General features: G+C 39.4%; 1 protein-coding gene across 1 annotated transcript in view; it reads left to right on the top strand.

The window, feature by feature from the left end:
* Positions 1-14,767, top strand: part of atp7a (ATPase copper transporting alpha) — an 80,993-nt gene extending 66,226 nt beyond the window's left edge. Inside the window, exons 17-23 of the mRNA XM_073057985.1 lie at positions 2,012-2,228; positions 7,136-7,285; positions 7,991-8,133; positions 8,639-8,842; positions 9,850-9,967; positions 13,158-13,260; positions 13,582-14,767. Of these exons, the coding sequence (XP_072914086.1) occupies positions 2,012-2,228; positions 7,136-7,285; positions 7,991-8,133; positions 8,639-8,842; positions 9,850-9,967; positions 13,158-13,260; positions 13,582-13,849 (1,203 nt within the window). The 3' untranslated portion in view covers positions 13,850-14,767. The remainder of the gene's footprint in view (positions 1-2,011; positions 2,229-7,135; positions 7,286-7,990; positions 8,134-8,638; positions 8,843-9,849; positions 9,968-13,157; positions 13,261-13,581) is intronic.
* The last annotated feature ends 1,537 nt before the right edge of the window (positions 14,768-16,304 follow it).

The raw sequence follows: 16,304 nt of genomic DNA, 5'->3' as shown, positions 1-16,304 counted from the left end.
TATTCTCTGTAAACTATATAAATTACTGTGCGTGAAAATCCCAGGAGGTCACCAGTTTCTGAGATAATCAGGCCACCATGTCTGACACCAACAGTCAGTCCATGGTCAAAGTCACTTAGATTAAATTTCTTCCCCATTCTGATGTTTGATCTGAACAACAACTGAACCTCTTGATCACGTCTACATGCTTTTATGCATTCAGTTGCTGCCACGATTGGCTGATTAGATATTTGTGTTAACGTTCAAGTGTACAGGTATACGTAATAACATGACCACCTAGTGTATGTGCTCTGTTGTTCAACAGCTGATTATAGACATCCGGGTTTTCCCTTCAAAATCTGACGAACCAGCGAGCATATGTGCTATCCGTTAAAAAGTGAAAAATAGAAAATGTCAGAAATATTCAGCAGGTCATGCACTGTCAGTGGAGAGAGAAACTTGAGTTAATATTTATAGTCAACCTTTTGTCAGACTCGGAAAAGTTGTAAACCAGCAAATTTCAGAGAAGGGGGAGAAGTTAAGAGTACATAGCAGAAGTCTGGTTCGGTGGAGACCAAGTAGAAATTTTATCTTAAATTTTTTGTCTTTTGTATGTGAAATAGAACAAGGCAGTGATTTTCACTGGGTAAACATATTCATGTTTGAGAATACACTACTCTCACAAGGAAATATTTGTACTGGAACTTGGAAGCTTTGAAATTAGTGTTCATTCTTTTGATTTTTGTGCTTTGCCTATGAACTTCATGGATTACATTGCTTCTGTTATATATTCAAGGACTTGTCCATTCCCTTTGCTGATGTGTATATATTGTGATCATTTAGCATTGATGAGAATCTGAGTTTGCTCTGTAGAGAACTTTTGAAGATAAGGTATTGTAGATACAGTCAAACAGATCGTTGGCTGTACCTTTATTGCTATCTGCTGTTGGTGCAATTACATCAGATTGACTTCAGAGCCATAGTGCGGCACTACCTAGTTTTACATGGCATAACTGAACGTAACTAAACAGTCACACCTTGTTGTGTGTGAGGCTTGAACTTTTCTGTTTTTATTTTTATTCAGTTTGGAGGGTGTACCATGCTTTACTGTTTTTTGTATTCTGCACAATTCGGAATTGTTAGTGATTTAAAGAAAAGTTCAGATTTTGTCCGAATTAACAATATTTTTGTATTTGAGAATGCTTTTTGTTTCTTCCTCCATTTCCGGTGCATTTACTAATCAGACCACTGACCATGCATCCCCGTAAACATATGGATTGGTGATGTGGTCCATGTGAGCAGTTTGAAATCCAAATGCTAGATTCTTAAAGCAAAATGAATGAAAAAATGTATGTTTAGCTTGGTTGACATTTATTGCTGATACAGTGATAGTAGGAAGGAAAAAATACAAAAAAAATTTTTCCAGGAAGGTTTTCTTCGAAGGATAAAATTGAAGAATTAAGTTCCAATTCTTTATATATCATGTGTTTTTATGTGTAACTATTCCATAAATTTTGAACAGAGCTAGTTACAAAACAAGTTGATTAATTCAAGGCACCTGAGCAATGTTCCCTCTAATTTATAATGACCAGTATGCACAAAAATCTTATGCTCATGCAATTTTTTGCCCAATGACAACAACATGAGCACACTGAAGTTTTAAGTCTTCAATGGAAACAGCATAAATAAGCCAGTTCCAGAATCTAGACAAATCATTGCAAATGTCACGTTGTCAACACCATCCGCATCAGAAACGGGAAAAGAAAATGTGATTGTGTATGATCATGAAATATATTTAACAGGCCAACGAAGTCCAGGATGACAACCTTTAGTTGGCAGCTTAAATTCCTTTGTGCTCTAGTAGCAAAAGATGTATGCGTGCACACACGCACATGGCTTAGAGGGAACATTGCAGCTGAGGTAGCCATACACAAGTAAAAGTGCCAATTGCCAAATTTCATGGAGGTTTCTTAATATTGTGCACTTACGATTGACAGCAGGAGTGGTGAGAAATTTATTTTTATCATTTTAGGAACTAGGTTCAGAAGTGCTTGGCTCATGTTCAGATTTTCAAGCAGTTCCAGGCTGCGGTATCATGTGCAAAGTCTCAAACATCGAATCTCTGTTAAAGAACAAGAACATTGAGGTGACGGAGAACAATGCTCGGAACATGGTGCTAATACAGATTGATGAGAAAAGCGGTGGTGATGCTTTAGCACGCCCTCTCATCCAAGAATCCCAATCTGAAAGTAAGTACCTGTTACAGAAGAACACACCATGTGACGCCCTGGGTAATCATAAGATACAGGAGCAGAATTGGGCCATTCAGCCCATCATGGGTGATCCCGGATCCCACTCAACCCCATACGCCTACCTTCTTGCCATATCCTTTGATGCCCTGATGAAACGATCAACTTCCGCCTTAAATATACCCACGGACTTGGCCTCCACTGCAGTCTATAGAAGAGCATTCCACAGATTTACTACTCTCTGTCTAAAAAAATTCCTCCTTACATCTGTTCTAAAAGATCGCCCCTCAATTTTGAGGCTGTGCACTCTCGTTCTGGATACCCTCACCATAGGAAGCATCCTCTCCATATCCACCCTATCTAGTCCTTTCAATTCATGGTAGGTTTCACTGAGATCTCCATGCATTCTTCTAATTTCCAGTGAGTACAGGCCCAAGGCTGCTAAATGTTCCTCGTATGTTAACCCTTTTATTCCCTAATCATCCTTGTGAACCTCCTCTAGATTTTCTCCAATGACAACACATCCTTTCTTAGATACGGGGCCCAAAACTGTTGACAGTACTCTGAGTGCGGCCTGACTAGTGTCTTATAAAGCCTCAGCATTATCTCTTTGTTTTTATGTTCTATTCCTCTTGAAATTAATGCCAACTTTGCATTTACCTTCTTTACCACAGACTGAAACTGTAAATTAATCTTCTGGAAGTCTTGCACGAGGACTCCTAAGTCCCTCTGCACCTCTGATGTTTGAACTTTAGATAATAGTCTGCACTTACATTCCTTTTACCAAAATGCATTATCATACATTTCCCAACACTGTATTCCATCTGCCACTTTTTTTGCCCATTCTTCCAATTTGTCTAAGTCCTGCTGCAATTGCATTGCTTCCTCAGCACTACCTACCCCTCCACATATCCTTGTATCATCTGCAAACTTTGCCACAATTCCATTACCCAAATCATTGACAAACAATGTGAAAAGTAGCGGTCCCACTGAGGAACACCACTAGTCACTGTCAGCCAACCAGAAAAGGCCCCTTTTATTCCCACTTGCTGCTTCCTGCTTGTCAGCCATTCCTCTATCCATGTCAGTATCTTTCCTGTAACACCACAGGATTTTATCTTGTTGAACACCTTATCAAATGCCTTCTGAAGATACAAGTAAATGACATCCACTGCCTCTCCTTTGTCCATCCTGCTTGTTACTTCCTCAAAGAACCCTAACAGATTTGTCAGGCAAGATTTCCCTTTACAGAAATCATGCCAACTTTGTCTTATAATTGGTCTCCAAGTATCCGGAAACCTCATCCTTAATAGTAGACTCCAACACTTTCCCAACCACTGAGGTCAGGCTAAATGGCCTATAATTTTCTTTCTTTTGCTTTCCTCCCTTCTTAAAGAATGGAGTGATATTTGCAATCTTTCAGTCCTCCAGGACCATGACAGGATCATGTGATTCTTAGAAGATCATGAATAATGCATCCGTTATCTCTTCAGCAACCTCGCTCAGGACTCTGGTTTGTAGTCCATCTGGTCCAGGTGACTTATCCACTTTAAGACCTTTGAGTTTGCTTAGCACTTTTTCCTTTTTAATAGCAAAGGCACTCACTCCCTTTCCTGACACTGATGCTCCTCTGGCATACTGCTAGTGTCTTCCACAGTGAAGACAATTGCAAAGTATCTATCTAGTTCACCTGCCATTTCTTTGTCCCCCATTACTACCTCACCAGCATCATTTTCCAGTGGCCCTGTATCAACTCTCACCTCCTTTTTACTCTTTATTTAATGGGAAAAAAAACTTCTGGTACCCTGCTTTATATTATTGGCTAGCTTGCCCTCATATTTCATCTTTTCCCTTCTTATAGCTTTTTTAGTTGCCTTTTCTGCATTTCAAAAACTTCCCAGTCAACCAACCCCGCTCACTTTTACTACCTTATATGCCCTTTCCTTGGCTTTTATGCAGTCCTTTAACTTCCCTTGTCAGCCTTGGTTGCCATTTGAGAACTTCTTCCTCTATGTGACATATCAATCCTGCACCTTGTGAACTATTCCCAGAGATTTCACCCATCTCGGTTCTACCGTCATCCCTGCCAGTATCTTCCTCCAATTCACCTGGGCAAACTCCTCTCTCATGCCCCTGTAATTCTCTTTATTCCGTTGTGATATTGATAGAAGTGAGTTGAATTCAATCATATTATGATCACTGCCTCCAAGGGGTTCCTTTACATTAAGCTCCCTAATAAGATCTGAGTTATTACACAACACCCAATCTAAGATAGCCTTTCCCCGAGTAGGCTCGAGCACAAGCTGCACTAAGATGGCTTGAGATGGCTTTTTAGAGCAGTTTGTCATTGAGTGGACTAGGGGAACAGCCATACTGTTTGGGTGTTTTGTAATGAACTGGAGGTGATTAGGGAGCTTAAGGTAAAGGATCCCTTAGGAGATAGGAAGCAGAATATGATTGAGTTCAATTTGAGATTTGACAGGGAGAAAGTGAAGTCTGGTGTAGCAGTATTTCAGTGGAGTAAAGGAAACTGCAGTAGTATGAGAGAGGAGTTAGAAAAAGTAAATTGAGAGGAGATGCTGGCAGGGATGACAGGCTTGAGTTTCTGGGAAAAATTAGGAAGGTGCAGGATAGATGTATTCCAAAAACAAAGAAATACTCAAACGGCAAAATAGTACAACCATGGCTGACGAGGGAAGTCAAAGCTAATGGCAAAGCAAAAGAGAGGGCATGCAAAAAAGCAAAAATTAGTGGGAATATGAAGGATTGGGAAGCTTTTAAAAACCTACAGAAAGCAACTAGAAGAATCATTAAAAGGGAAAAGATGAAATATGAAAACAAGTTAAACAATATCAAGGTGGATAGAAAAAGCTTTTTCAAGTACCGGTACATAAAAAAATAAAATAGAAATGAGAGTGTATATAGGACCACTAGAAAATGAATATTTTGCATCAGTCTTCACTGTGGAAGACATTAGCAATGTACCAGATGTTGAAGGGTGTGAGGGAAGAGAAGTGAGGGCAATTACTTATATAAGAGAGGAGGTAAATAAGCCACCCGGACCAGATGAACTGCACCCTAAGGTTCTGAAAGAGGTAGTGGTAGAGATTGTAGAGGCATTAGTATGATCTTTCAAGAATCATTGGACTCTGGCATGGTTCCGGAAGACTGGAAGAATGTCACTCCACTCTTTTAAGAAAGGAGGGAGGCAGCAGAAAGGAATTTATGGACCAGTTAGCCTGACCTCAGTGATTGGAGTCAATAGTTAAGGATGAGGTTATGGAGTACTTGGTGACACAGGACAAGGTAGGACAAAATTAGCATGGTTTTCTTTAAAGAAAATCTTGCCTGATGTATCTGTTAGAATTCTTTGAGGAGATTACAAGTAGGATAGATAAAGGGGATGAAGTGGATGTTGTGTAATTGGATTTTCAGAAGGCCTTTGACGTGCCACACATGAGGCTTTTTACCAAGGTAAGAGTCCATGGTATTACAGGAAAGTTGCTAACATGGTTAGAGCATTGGCTGATTAGTAGGAAGCAGCAAGTGGGAATAAATTTTCATGTGGGCTGCCTGTTACTAGTGGTGTTCTGTTGGAGTCGGCATTGGGACCGCTTCTTTTTATACAGTATATCAATGATTTAGATGATGAAGTAGATGCTTTGTTGCCAAGTTTGCAGTTAGTACAAAGATTGGTGGAGGGGCAGTTAGTGTTGAGGGAACAGGAAGGCTGCTGAAGGACTGTGACAGATTAGGAGAATGGGCAAGAAAGTGGCAAATGAAATACAATGTTTGAAAATGCATCATCATGTACTTTGGTAAAAGAAGTAAGTGTGCAGACCCCATTTTCTAAATGGGGAGAAGATCCAAAATTCTGAGATGCAAAGGCATTTGGGAGTCCTTGGGCAGAACACCCTGAAGGTTAACTTGCAGAGAGAGTTGGTGATGAGGAAGGCAAATGCAATGATAGGATTCATTTCAAGAAGTCTAGAATACAAGAGCAGGAATGTGTTGCTGAGGCTTTGTAAGGCACTGGTGAGGTCTCATCTTCAGTATTATGAACAGCTTTGGGCTCCTTATCAAAGAACAGAAGTGCTGACATTGGAGAGGGTTCAGAGGAGGTTCACAAGGATATTACGGGAATGAAAGTGTTATCACATGAGGAACATTTGATGTCAGAGGGCCTGTGCTCACTGGAATTCAGAAGGATGAGGGGGGATCTCATTGAAACCTTTCGAATGTTGGAAGGCTTAGACAGAGTTGATGTGGAAAGGATGTTTCCCATGGTGGCAGAGTCTAGGACAAGAGGGCACAGCCTCAGGATAGAGTGGCGTCCATTTAAAACAGCAATGCTGAGAAATTTTATTAGCCGGAGGGTGATGAATTTGTGGAAGTTGTTACCAGTAGCAGCTGTGGAGGCCAGTTCTTGGATGTATTTAAGGCAGAGATTGATAGGTTCTTAATTGGCCACAGCATCAAAGGTTACAGGGAGAAGGCCGGTGAGTGGGGCTGAGGAGGGGAAAAAATGAAAAAAATATGAAAAGCCATGACTAAATGGTGGAGCAGACATGATGGGCCAAATGGCCTAATTCTGCTCTTATGTTTTATCGTCTTACTTTTCTTGTAAATATTCTCTACACTCTGTTGATTATTTCAGTATCGTTTACTATATGATACTATAGAACTATATGCAGTACTGAGCAATTGTTACTGTGTATCTAGTTACACTGAATATGACTTACTTATGTATTGAATTTAACGTGTTGAGTTTTATTGTCTTTTTTTTTGTGGATCTGATTTTTTAATGTTTTCCCAATTTAATCTAATTAATAAAGCAAACCTTGTGGAAACATCACTGTTCTGCAAAATACCACCAACGTTCTTTTATTGATTTTTCTTTACTGAAGCAGGCCCAGGGAAATCTCAGATCTTTTCAGTGCTGATTGGAAATCGCGAGTGGATGAAAAGGAATGGGCTAATTATTAGTAAAGATGTGGATGGTTGCATGACAGAACATGAAAGCCAGGGTCATACAGCGATACTGGTCACTGTGGATGGTGAGAATTTGAACAGTTTCTCATTTCAGTCAAGTATTTCCACCGTGGGAAGAAAACAAAGACATGCTTGAATATTGAACTCTTTTGAGGAATAAATTCTAATTGTCTGTCCAAGTAATCAAATGACTTTTCCACTTTAGATTTGTGCTAGAATGATCAGTTACTTGGCAAGATAGTACAGTTTGATGCTTCTTATTTAAAGGTGTCTCCCCAGAGTACTTTTGGGGACATTTTCAACATCAATTTGGAATAAATTGGGGACGATAGATCAGCTGTACATTTGCAATTAATATGAAGCATAAAAGATTTCTAAAGCAAAAGATTAATTGTTGGAAGAACTCAGCAGGTCAAGCACGATCTGTAGAGACAAGGGGATGGTCAGCATTTTGAGTTGCGACCCTACAAGAGCACCAGTCCTGATGAAGGGTCTTGAACAGAAACGTTGACAATCCTCTTGCCTTTACAGATGCTGCCTTACCCACTTAGGTGCTCCTATACAGCTTTTTTGTTCAGGTTCTAAGTCCTGTCATCTAGTGTCTTCAAAAGGTTTCTGTACCTAATCAATCAAAGAAGCAGAATAGACCAGATAAAAGTAAAGCACAACCATATGTATTACTTTCAAAAAGTTTGAAAGATTTTCTATCCTATGCATGTCAGATTTTAATATTTCTGTTTCTGTTGTCCATGTTTCATTAAACGAAACAGGTGTACTGTGTGGAATGGTAGCGATTGCAGATATTGTGAAGCCAGAAGCAGACTTAGCTGTCCACACTTTGAGGAGCATGGGGCTGGATGTGGTTCTTATGACTGGAGACAACAGTAAAACAGCCAGGGCCATTGCTGCTCAGGTGGGTTGATGTTTCAATATTTACCATTTTTTGTGCAGTTGTGCTAACAAGACCTTTAGTGACCAAGACTTGCTCAAGCTGTGGAACTGTGAGCTTTGGGAATGAACACATGCAGACTGATTTACCAAGGAAACGTGGTAGGCTTGGGCAGTCGTGTCCTCACCTGATGACATTGTTCTCAAAAGCTGTGATCTAACATTTGGCTTCAATATGCCAGTCTGATATTTAACAGAGATGAAGTGATTGATTTTCAAAGATGGAAGTGTTTATTTTCCCTCTTGGGTGAGCTAGTCATACCCATAGGATGGATCACAAGCTTCTCCTTTCAAGCAAATGGTTATTAAATTATCTTAGCAAAGATGCTTCTTGGAATAGTGCTTTTTTTTTGGTGTGAGGAGAGGGAAAAGGCCATTCTTTAGTGTGAGTGGGATGCGTTAATTTCATTTTTCAATATTTCTATGAAAGATTAATCTAATAACTTGATTTTTTTTCCCTTTTTTGTTAGGTTGGCATCACCAAGGTATTTGCTGAAGTCCTTCCCTCACACAAAGTGGCAAAAGTGGCGCAGCTACAGAAGGAAGGGAATATTGTGGCAATGGTGGGTGATGGTGTGAATGACTCTCCAGCACTGGCGATGGCTGACGTTGGAATTGCCATTGGAACAGGCACGGATGTAGCTATTGAAGCGGCAGATGTTGTTTTAATTCGGGTGAGTGGAAAACTCTTTCGTGATCACTTGTATTTCAACAATATTTGCACAGCGACTGAACATGGGAAATCCATGAGGCAAGTCAACAGCATTCACGGAACACAATGGTGATGCAAATTAGCATGAACTAGAATGAAGATGTTGAAGAAGCACAGGGTACAATGCTGTTTTGAAGGCAATTGAGGTTTCATTTTGGGATAAAAATGAGAAGTGCTGTCTTGAAAATTTGCAAGCCTTCAAAAAGGATTTCCCACATAGAAAATATGAATGGCCATTAATTTTGTACAAATAACATATTATACACCCAGAATGTATTTGCATTTTCCAATAAATGCTGGAAGCAGTTCACAGTTTAAGCAGCATCTGTGAAGATAGGAACAGTGTTGAAGTTTCAGGAAGATAACTTCATCAGAATTGAATTTTGAAGCTTTCATTGGTTATGAAATTAACCTGATTGTGGCAGCTTAGAAATGACAATTATGAAAAACTGAGACCAGGAGATATTACTGTGATATGTCATTAAAAACCCAACTAACTGATAAACATTCTTTTTAGAAGAGAGGACCGACTATCTTTACTTTGTCTGCCCTTAGGATGCCAGTCTGATTATCAGAATCATTGTTTTTTTTTATTTGAAGTGGTTAGCAAAATGGTACAGAAGGCATACCACTACCGTTCTATAAAGGACCTTGCCAATGGCAACCACGTGCTCAAGAATAAATTGTGAAAATTAAGTTAACCTCAGCACTCCTCCTATTTGGGTTGCATCCCTGGCATACTCATGGAGAATGGTTCAGTGGTGCCAATTAATATCTTGGAAAAAGTGCAAGAACCCCAAGGCCCCCCCACCCTCCTTCCATGCACAAGCAGTAAAAGCATCAACCTTCCCCCCCCCCTACACTTATTCTAGCAGAAAGCAGGCACACCCCCACCACCCACCATGGAGTTAAAATAGTGTAGAGAGGCTGTACCAAAAAATACTAATATCACTTTTCTTTGCTTTACAGAATGATCTTCTTGATGTAGTGGCAAGTATTCATTTGTCCAAAAAGACAGTCCGGCGAATTCGGATAAACTTTGTGTTTGCTTTAATTTATAATATTGTTGGTATTCCCATAGCTGCTGGTAAGCATGAGCAATTTTTTCTTCAATTTTCTTAAATATTCTGCTATTAATGCATGCATATGCACTCACTTGTGGATTCTTCTGATGAATGTTCACATGAAATTATCAAAACTAAACTTCATTTATCATTGTTTCAGGTATAACTGTGTCAAGATCTATCTTATAACAAATTTCAATTATATTATTTTCCCCAAACACCAGTTTTATGTCCTTTTCCCAGTTTCCCTCGGGATCTATCAACAAACAACTTGAGTCATAATTTGAACTCTGAATCTGATATTTGTATATGGTAGTTTCTACTGAGAATCTATTACTTTGCCTTTATTCCTACATAACAAGTTACAAGCTTTATCTGGCCATTATTATGCATGGATGTTTTGATTTATTTCTACTCCTTATGGGCATGCACAAGTTTTTTTTTGTTTGAAAGTGGCAAATTAGTTTCAGCGTGACATATTACACTTTGGGAGTCAAAGCTAAGGGGAAAGGATAGAGTAAATGGCAGTATCCCTAGGAGCATTGATGTACAGAGGGATCTTGGGGTGCAAGTCCATAGTTCCCTGAAAGTGGCAACGCATGTAGATAGGGTGCTAAGGAAGCTGTATGGTTTGCTTGCCTTCCTCATTTGGGATGTTGAGTATAGAAGTCAGGCAGTCATGTTACAGTTGTGTAAAGCTTTAGTTGTGCCCCATTTGGAGTATTGTGTAGAGTTTTGGTCACCCCATTATAAGAAAGATGTGGAAGCCTTGGAGAGAGTGCTGAAGAGGTTCACCGGGATTTGGGAGTATTAGCTAGGGCTTTACTTCCAGATCAGCTCAATGCCTTCTGTGCTTACTTTGACCGTCAAAGCATTGGGGATCCATCAACTCCAATGTCCCCCCCGGTGATCTTATAATTTCAATCTCTGAGGCTGATGTGCGAGCAGCCTTCAGCAGAGTGAACCCACAAAAAGCATCCGGCCTAGACGGGGTCCCTGGCCAAGTAGTAAAGACGTATGCTGATCAACTGACTGAAGTGTTCACTGAGGTCTTTAACCTCTTGTTTCAGCAGTGTGAGGTACCCACTTGCTTCAAGCAGGTTTCAATTATACCGGAGCCCAAGAAGAGCCTAGTGACCTGCCTCAATAACTATTGCCCAGTAGCACTTACATACACAGTGCTGAAGTGTTTTGAGAGGTTGATGATGAAACATATCTGCCTAAGAGGAGACTTAGACCGCTCCAATTTGCCTACTGGAGCAACAGGTCCACAACAGATGCCATCTCACTGACTCTTCATTTAACCCTGGAACATTTGGACAGCAAAGATGCATACATCAGGATGTTCTTAACTGACTACAGCTCAGCATTCAACATCAACATCCCCTCAAAACTACCGTAGTCAATAAACTCCTTGGCCTCAATAGCTTCATTTGTAATTAGATCTTGGATTTCCTCACTCGCAGATCTCAGTCAGTTCAGATTGGCAACAACATCTCCTCTACGATTTCCATTAGCACAGATGCACCACAAGGCTGCGTGCTTAGTCCTCTCCTCTCCTCGCTTTACAATTACGATTGTGTGGCTAAGCACATCTCCAATACCATATTCAAGTTTGCTGACGACAGCACTACCGTTGGCCAAATCAAAGGTGGTGATGAATCAGCATATAGGAGGGAGATTGAGAATCTGGTGGAGTGGTGTCATAACAACAATCACTTACTCAATGTCAGCAACACCAAAGAGCTGATCATTGATTGCAGAAGAAAACTAGAGGTCCATGAGCCAGTTCTCATGGGAGGATTAGAGGTGGAGAGGGTGAACAAATTTAAGTTCCTCGATGTTGTTATTACGGAGTACCTGTCCAGGGCCCAGCACACAAGTGCAATTATGATAAAAGCCCAGTAGCATCTCTACTTAGTTAGAAGTTTGCAGAGATTCGCAACTACATCTATAACTTTGACGAACCTATACTATAGATATGTCATGGTGAGTATACTGACTGGGTCTGTCACAGCCTGGTATGGAAACACCAATGTTCTTGAATGGTTCTTGAAAGAAGCCTCAGAACTCATACCATCAGATCAGGAGCAGGTATTATTCCTCAACCATCAGGCTTTCAAACCAAAGGGAATAGCTTCACTCAACTTTATTTGCCCAATCATTGAAATGTTTCCATAACCAATGGACTCACTTCAAGGACTCTTCATCTCACGTGCTGGATATCAATTAATTAATTATTATTTATTATTATTATTATTGTTATTATTATTATTATTATTATTATTATTTCTTTCTTTCTTTTTATATTTACACAGATAGTTGTCTTCTGCACATTCATTGAATACCCAAGTTGGGTGGACTTAAATTGATTCTGTTATGGTTATTATTCTATATATTTTTATTGAGTATCCCCACTAGAAAATGAATCTCGGGGTTGTATATAGTGACATGTATGTACTTCGATAATAAATTTACTTTGAACTTTGAAGTTTGACAAACTTGAATTGGCTACTTCAGAGCACTGGATGTGGTGGTGGTTGCAGAATGATCTGATAAAAGTATATAAAATTATCATTAACTTAGACATGGTTGATAGAGCATTTTTCTCAATGTGGGCATGATAACTACAAGAATGATAGCTTTAATGTTAGAGCAAGTAGAAAGTTAGAGCAAGTATAAGGAAGATTTATGTGGCAATTTTTAAAACAATAGATAATGGTAGGTGCATGGAATTTGTTGCCAAAAGAAGTGTAGGAAGCAGATATGGCATCATTGTTTAAGAAGCATTTAGATAGACACATGAACAGGAGGGGAATTGAGAGATATAGACACCATGCAGGCTGCTGTGGCATTTATATTGGCATCGTGGCCAGCCTGGATATTGCTGGCTAACGGGCTTGTTCCTGTGCTAAATTGTATATTCCACAATATAATACACTACTCAGATTCCTGTAATTTTGAATTATAAGGGTACCAACATATTAGTTTTATTTGCACTGTTTATTATCATCTGCACCTTCATTGAGTAGCCAAGTTGGGCAGTCTTTCACTGATTCTGTTATGGTTATTATTTTATAGATTTATTGAGTAAGCTCACTAGAAAATAAATCTCACGTTTGTATATAGTGACACGTATGTACTTTACTTAGAGAAAGTATGAAAATAATTAAATTCTGAACCAATACCGGACTATAATTTTTCGTTAATCAGGGGTCTTCCTACCAGTGGGATTGATACTACAACCTTGGATGGGATCTGCTGCAATGGCAGCATCATCTGTTTCAGTCGTCCTGTCTTCACTCCTTTTAAAGCTGTAAGTATTTGTTTCTTGCACACAATATTTGTGCTAGTGGCTAACTGGGTTGGAGACAGAGAACAAAAAATGGACCAGATTTGTTCTTAATTAATCCTTAATGCAAACTGGGTAGGTGCTTACAATGGGAAGCATTACATAAATGGTAGGTTGGTTAATGGCCAACAGACATTGTTGCCCTCCAGAGGAAACTTTTATTGCAATTTATAGTTGAATTCTATCTTTAAATACAGTAATTAAATTTTATTCTTTTATCTATTATCTGATTTGGCCATCCATTTCAACAGTAAACATAATTTTATCTTTATTTTATCTTCACAGTTACAAGAAGCCCAATCCTGTCAAATTGGAAGCCAGAGCACAGAGTCACATGAAGCAGAGGTCTCTATCAGAAATCAGTGTGCACATTGGTGTGGGTGAGATGAGGCAGGAATCGCCAAAGTTAAGCCTACTTCACCGAATAATACACTTCAGCCAAGCCTCCATTAACTCTGTCAGGTCAGAAAGGCGATCGATCACCAACATTCCCCTGCATGATCCAGACAAACACTCTCTCCTTTTGGGAAGAGATGAAGATGATGCTGTTTGAGCAGACCCGAGATGAACACAGGAGATTTGACCCTTTGACAACAATTTTTCATCTCTGCTCCAGAATGTCATTGTCTGGAACTCTTGTGGATGAATGAAAAGCATAGGAGAGATCAATGCTTTACTCAGCTGTTACACCTGATACACATATTTTTGATTGTGATGTTTTATCCAGAGGCTTTGTTTTTTGACATTTTTCTGATTTCCATCTTATCGCTGTATACAGGAGGCAAAGGTGGCGTGAATCATGAACCTCCAACCTCTGATCTGCCAGCAAAGATTATGTTGGGCTTATTGAATGTTAGTTCTCCATTTTTTTCACAACTCTATTTAGAAGCCCAACTGAAAACTCACCCAGCTAAGATTTTACATGTCTGAACTGGAATTCTGAGCTGCCTCAACTGCATGTGGCTTATTTATTCTCTCCAGAGATTTAAAATGGTGCCTATGGTACCCTTTGCTGTCCAGTAAGGACCAAATCCATCATTTAAGTCCTTGCTGACCTACACACATCCACACTCTTGTATATTTTCTCTCACTAAAAGCTCATACAATGTGTAATACACACCAAAGTGACCTCAGAAATCAAAGATTCAGAACTAATACTTAAATTTGATAAACGGGTTTGTAGTGTAGTTAACCCAGTTTAGCAGCACACTACACTACAGTGGTGACGCTATTCATCGATGATTCACTTCATTTGACAGATTTGTATTCTTGCTGTAATCATAGAAGGAACTTTAATTTTGTGGTAGTAGATTGGAGGAGATTAAAAATGATACCTTTTCCAAATTTATTTAAAAGAAACTTTACTCATCAATTTGAATAATGTCAAGTTGCAATTATTCTATATTACTTGATTCTGTGCTATATGCCAGTCAGTTGTGTTTTAATAAACACTCATGCAATTGGCACTGGATACTGCATTCAGTCTGTTGAAATATTCTCTCTCTGCCCTTTTCCTATTTGGTAGAAGATCTTTCTCAGTGATTCTGGAATTATCTTTTGTTTTTGTAAGATAAACCATGCCTGCCAGTTAGCTTGATACTTAAATCTGTGATCCTTCCTTCAGCATCTACTAATAGACATAGCTGCTCTCACTACTTGCTGAGTTATTTCAGCAGTGGAGTAGAAATGACAATTATGTTCTGGGGAAAACATCTCAAAGAAGGTGTAAATGTTACTAAAGATAGTTTATTATTTTTCACTTCCGTTAAGATTTGTTTATAATATACTATTGTTATGTGGTGAAATACAGGAATAATTTTCTTTGTATTAAAATGAAGGACTTTTCTTTTTGCAGGGCAATAGGAAACAATTTTTTTCCCAAAGAAAATGATCATCTTGAGGTAATCTGTCATAAATAGAGTTAAAGAGAAGTACAGCACAGAAACAGGCCCTTTAGCCCATCTAATCCATACCAAATCATTTAAACTGCATTCTCCCATCGATCTGCACTGCACTCCCATCGATAGCTCTCCATATCCCTACTATCCATGTTCTTATCCAAACTTCATTTAAATATTGAAATCCAGCTCGCATTCACCACACTCATGACCCTCTGAGTGAAGAAGTTTCCACACATGTTCTCCTTAAACTTCTCACCTTTATCCCTTAACCCATGACCTGTAGTTGTAGTCCCACCCAACCTTATCGGAAAAAGCCTGCTAGCATTTAACCTATCTATACCCCTCATAATTTTGTATATCTCTATCAAATCTCCTTCCAATCTTCTACTTATTAAATAATACAGTCCAAACTTATTCAATCTTCCCTTATAACTTAGGTCTTCCAGACACAGCAACATCCTTGTAAATTTTCTCTGTATGCTTTCAATCTTGTTTACAACTTTGCTGTAGGTAGGTGACCATAACTGCATACAATACTCTAAATCAGGTCACACCCACTTCTTATAGAACTTCACTATAACATCCCATTTCCTGTACTCAGTAAATTGATTTATGAAGTCCAATGTGCCAAAAGCTTCCTTTATGACTCTATTTACCTGTGACACCACTTTCAACAAATTATGGACCTGCATTCCCCAATCCCTTTGTTCTACCACACTCCTCGGTGCTCTACCGTTCACTGTGTAAGACCTACCCTGGTTTGTCCTACCAAAGTGCAACACCTCATACTTGTCTGCATTAAATTCCATCTGTCACTTTTCTCCCACAGGGAGTCTGTACTCGCCTCCCTTAGGGCTCAAGGGATCATCTTGTCAGGCCCTGAGGATTTATCCCCCTGATCTGCCTCAGGACAGCAAACACCCCCTCTGTAATCTGTACAGGGTCTCTGAAGCTGATGTTGCTTTGCCTCTTTTCTATAGACTCTGTGTCTATCTCCTGGGTGAATACAGAGGCAAAAATAAATCTTTCAGATCAGCCCCATCTGCTTTGGCTCCACACATGGATTACCATTCTGATCTTCCAGAGGACCAACTTTGTCCCTTGAAA

The sequence above is a fragment of the Hemitrygon akajei genome, chromosome 10 (assembly GCF_048418815.1).
Source record: "Hemitrygon akajei chromosome 10, sHemAka1.3, whole genome shotgun sequence".
Taxonomy (NCBI): domain Eukaryota; kingdom Metazoa; phylum Chordata; class Chondrichthyes; order Myliobatiformes; family Dasyatidae; genus Hemitrygon; species Hemitrygon akajei.
This window is presented reverse-complemented; position numbering and strand designations above follow the sequence as displayed.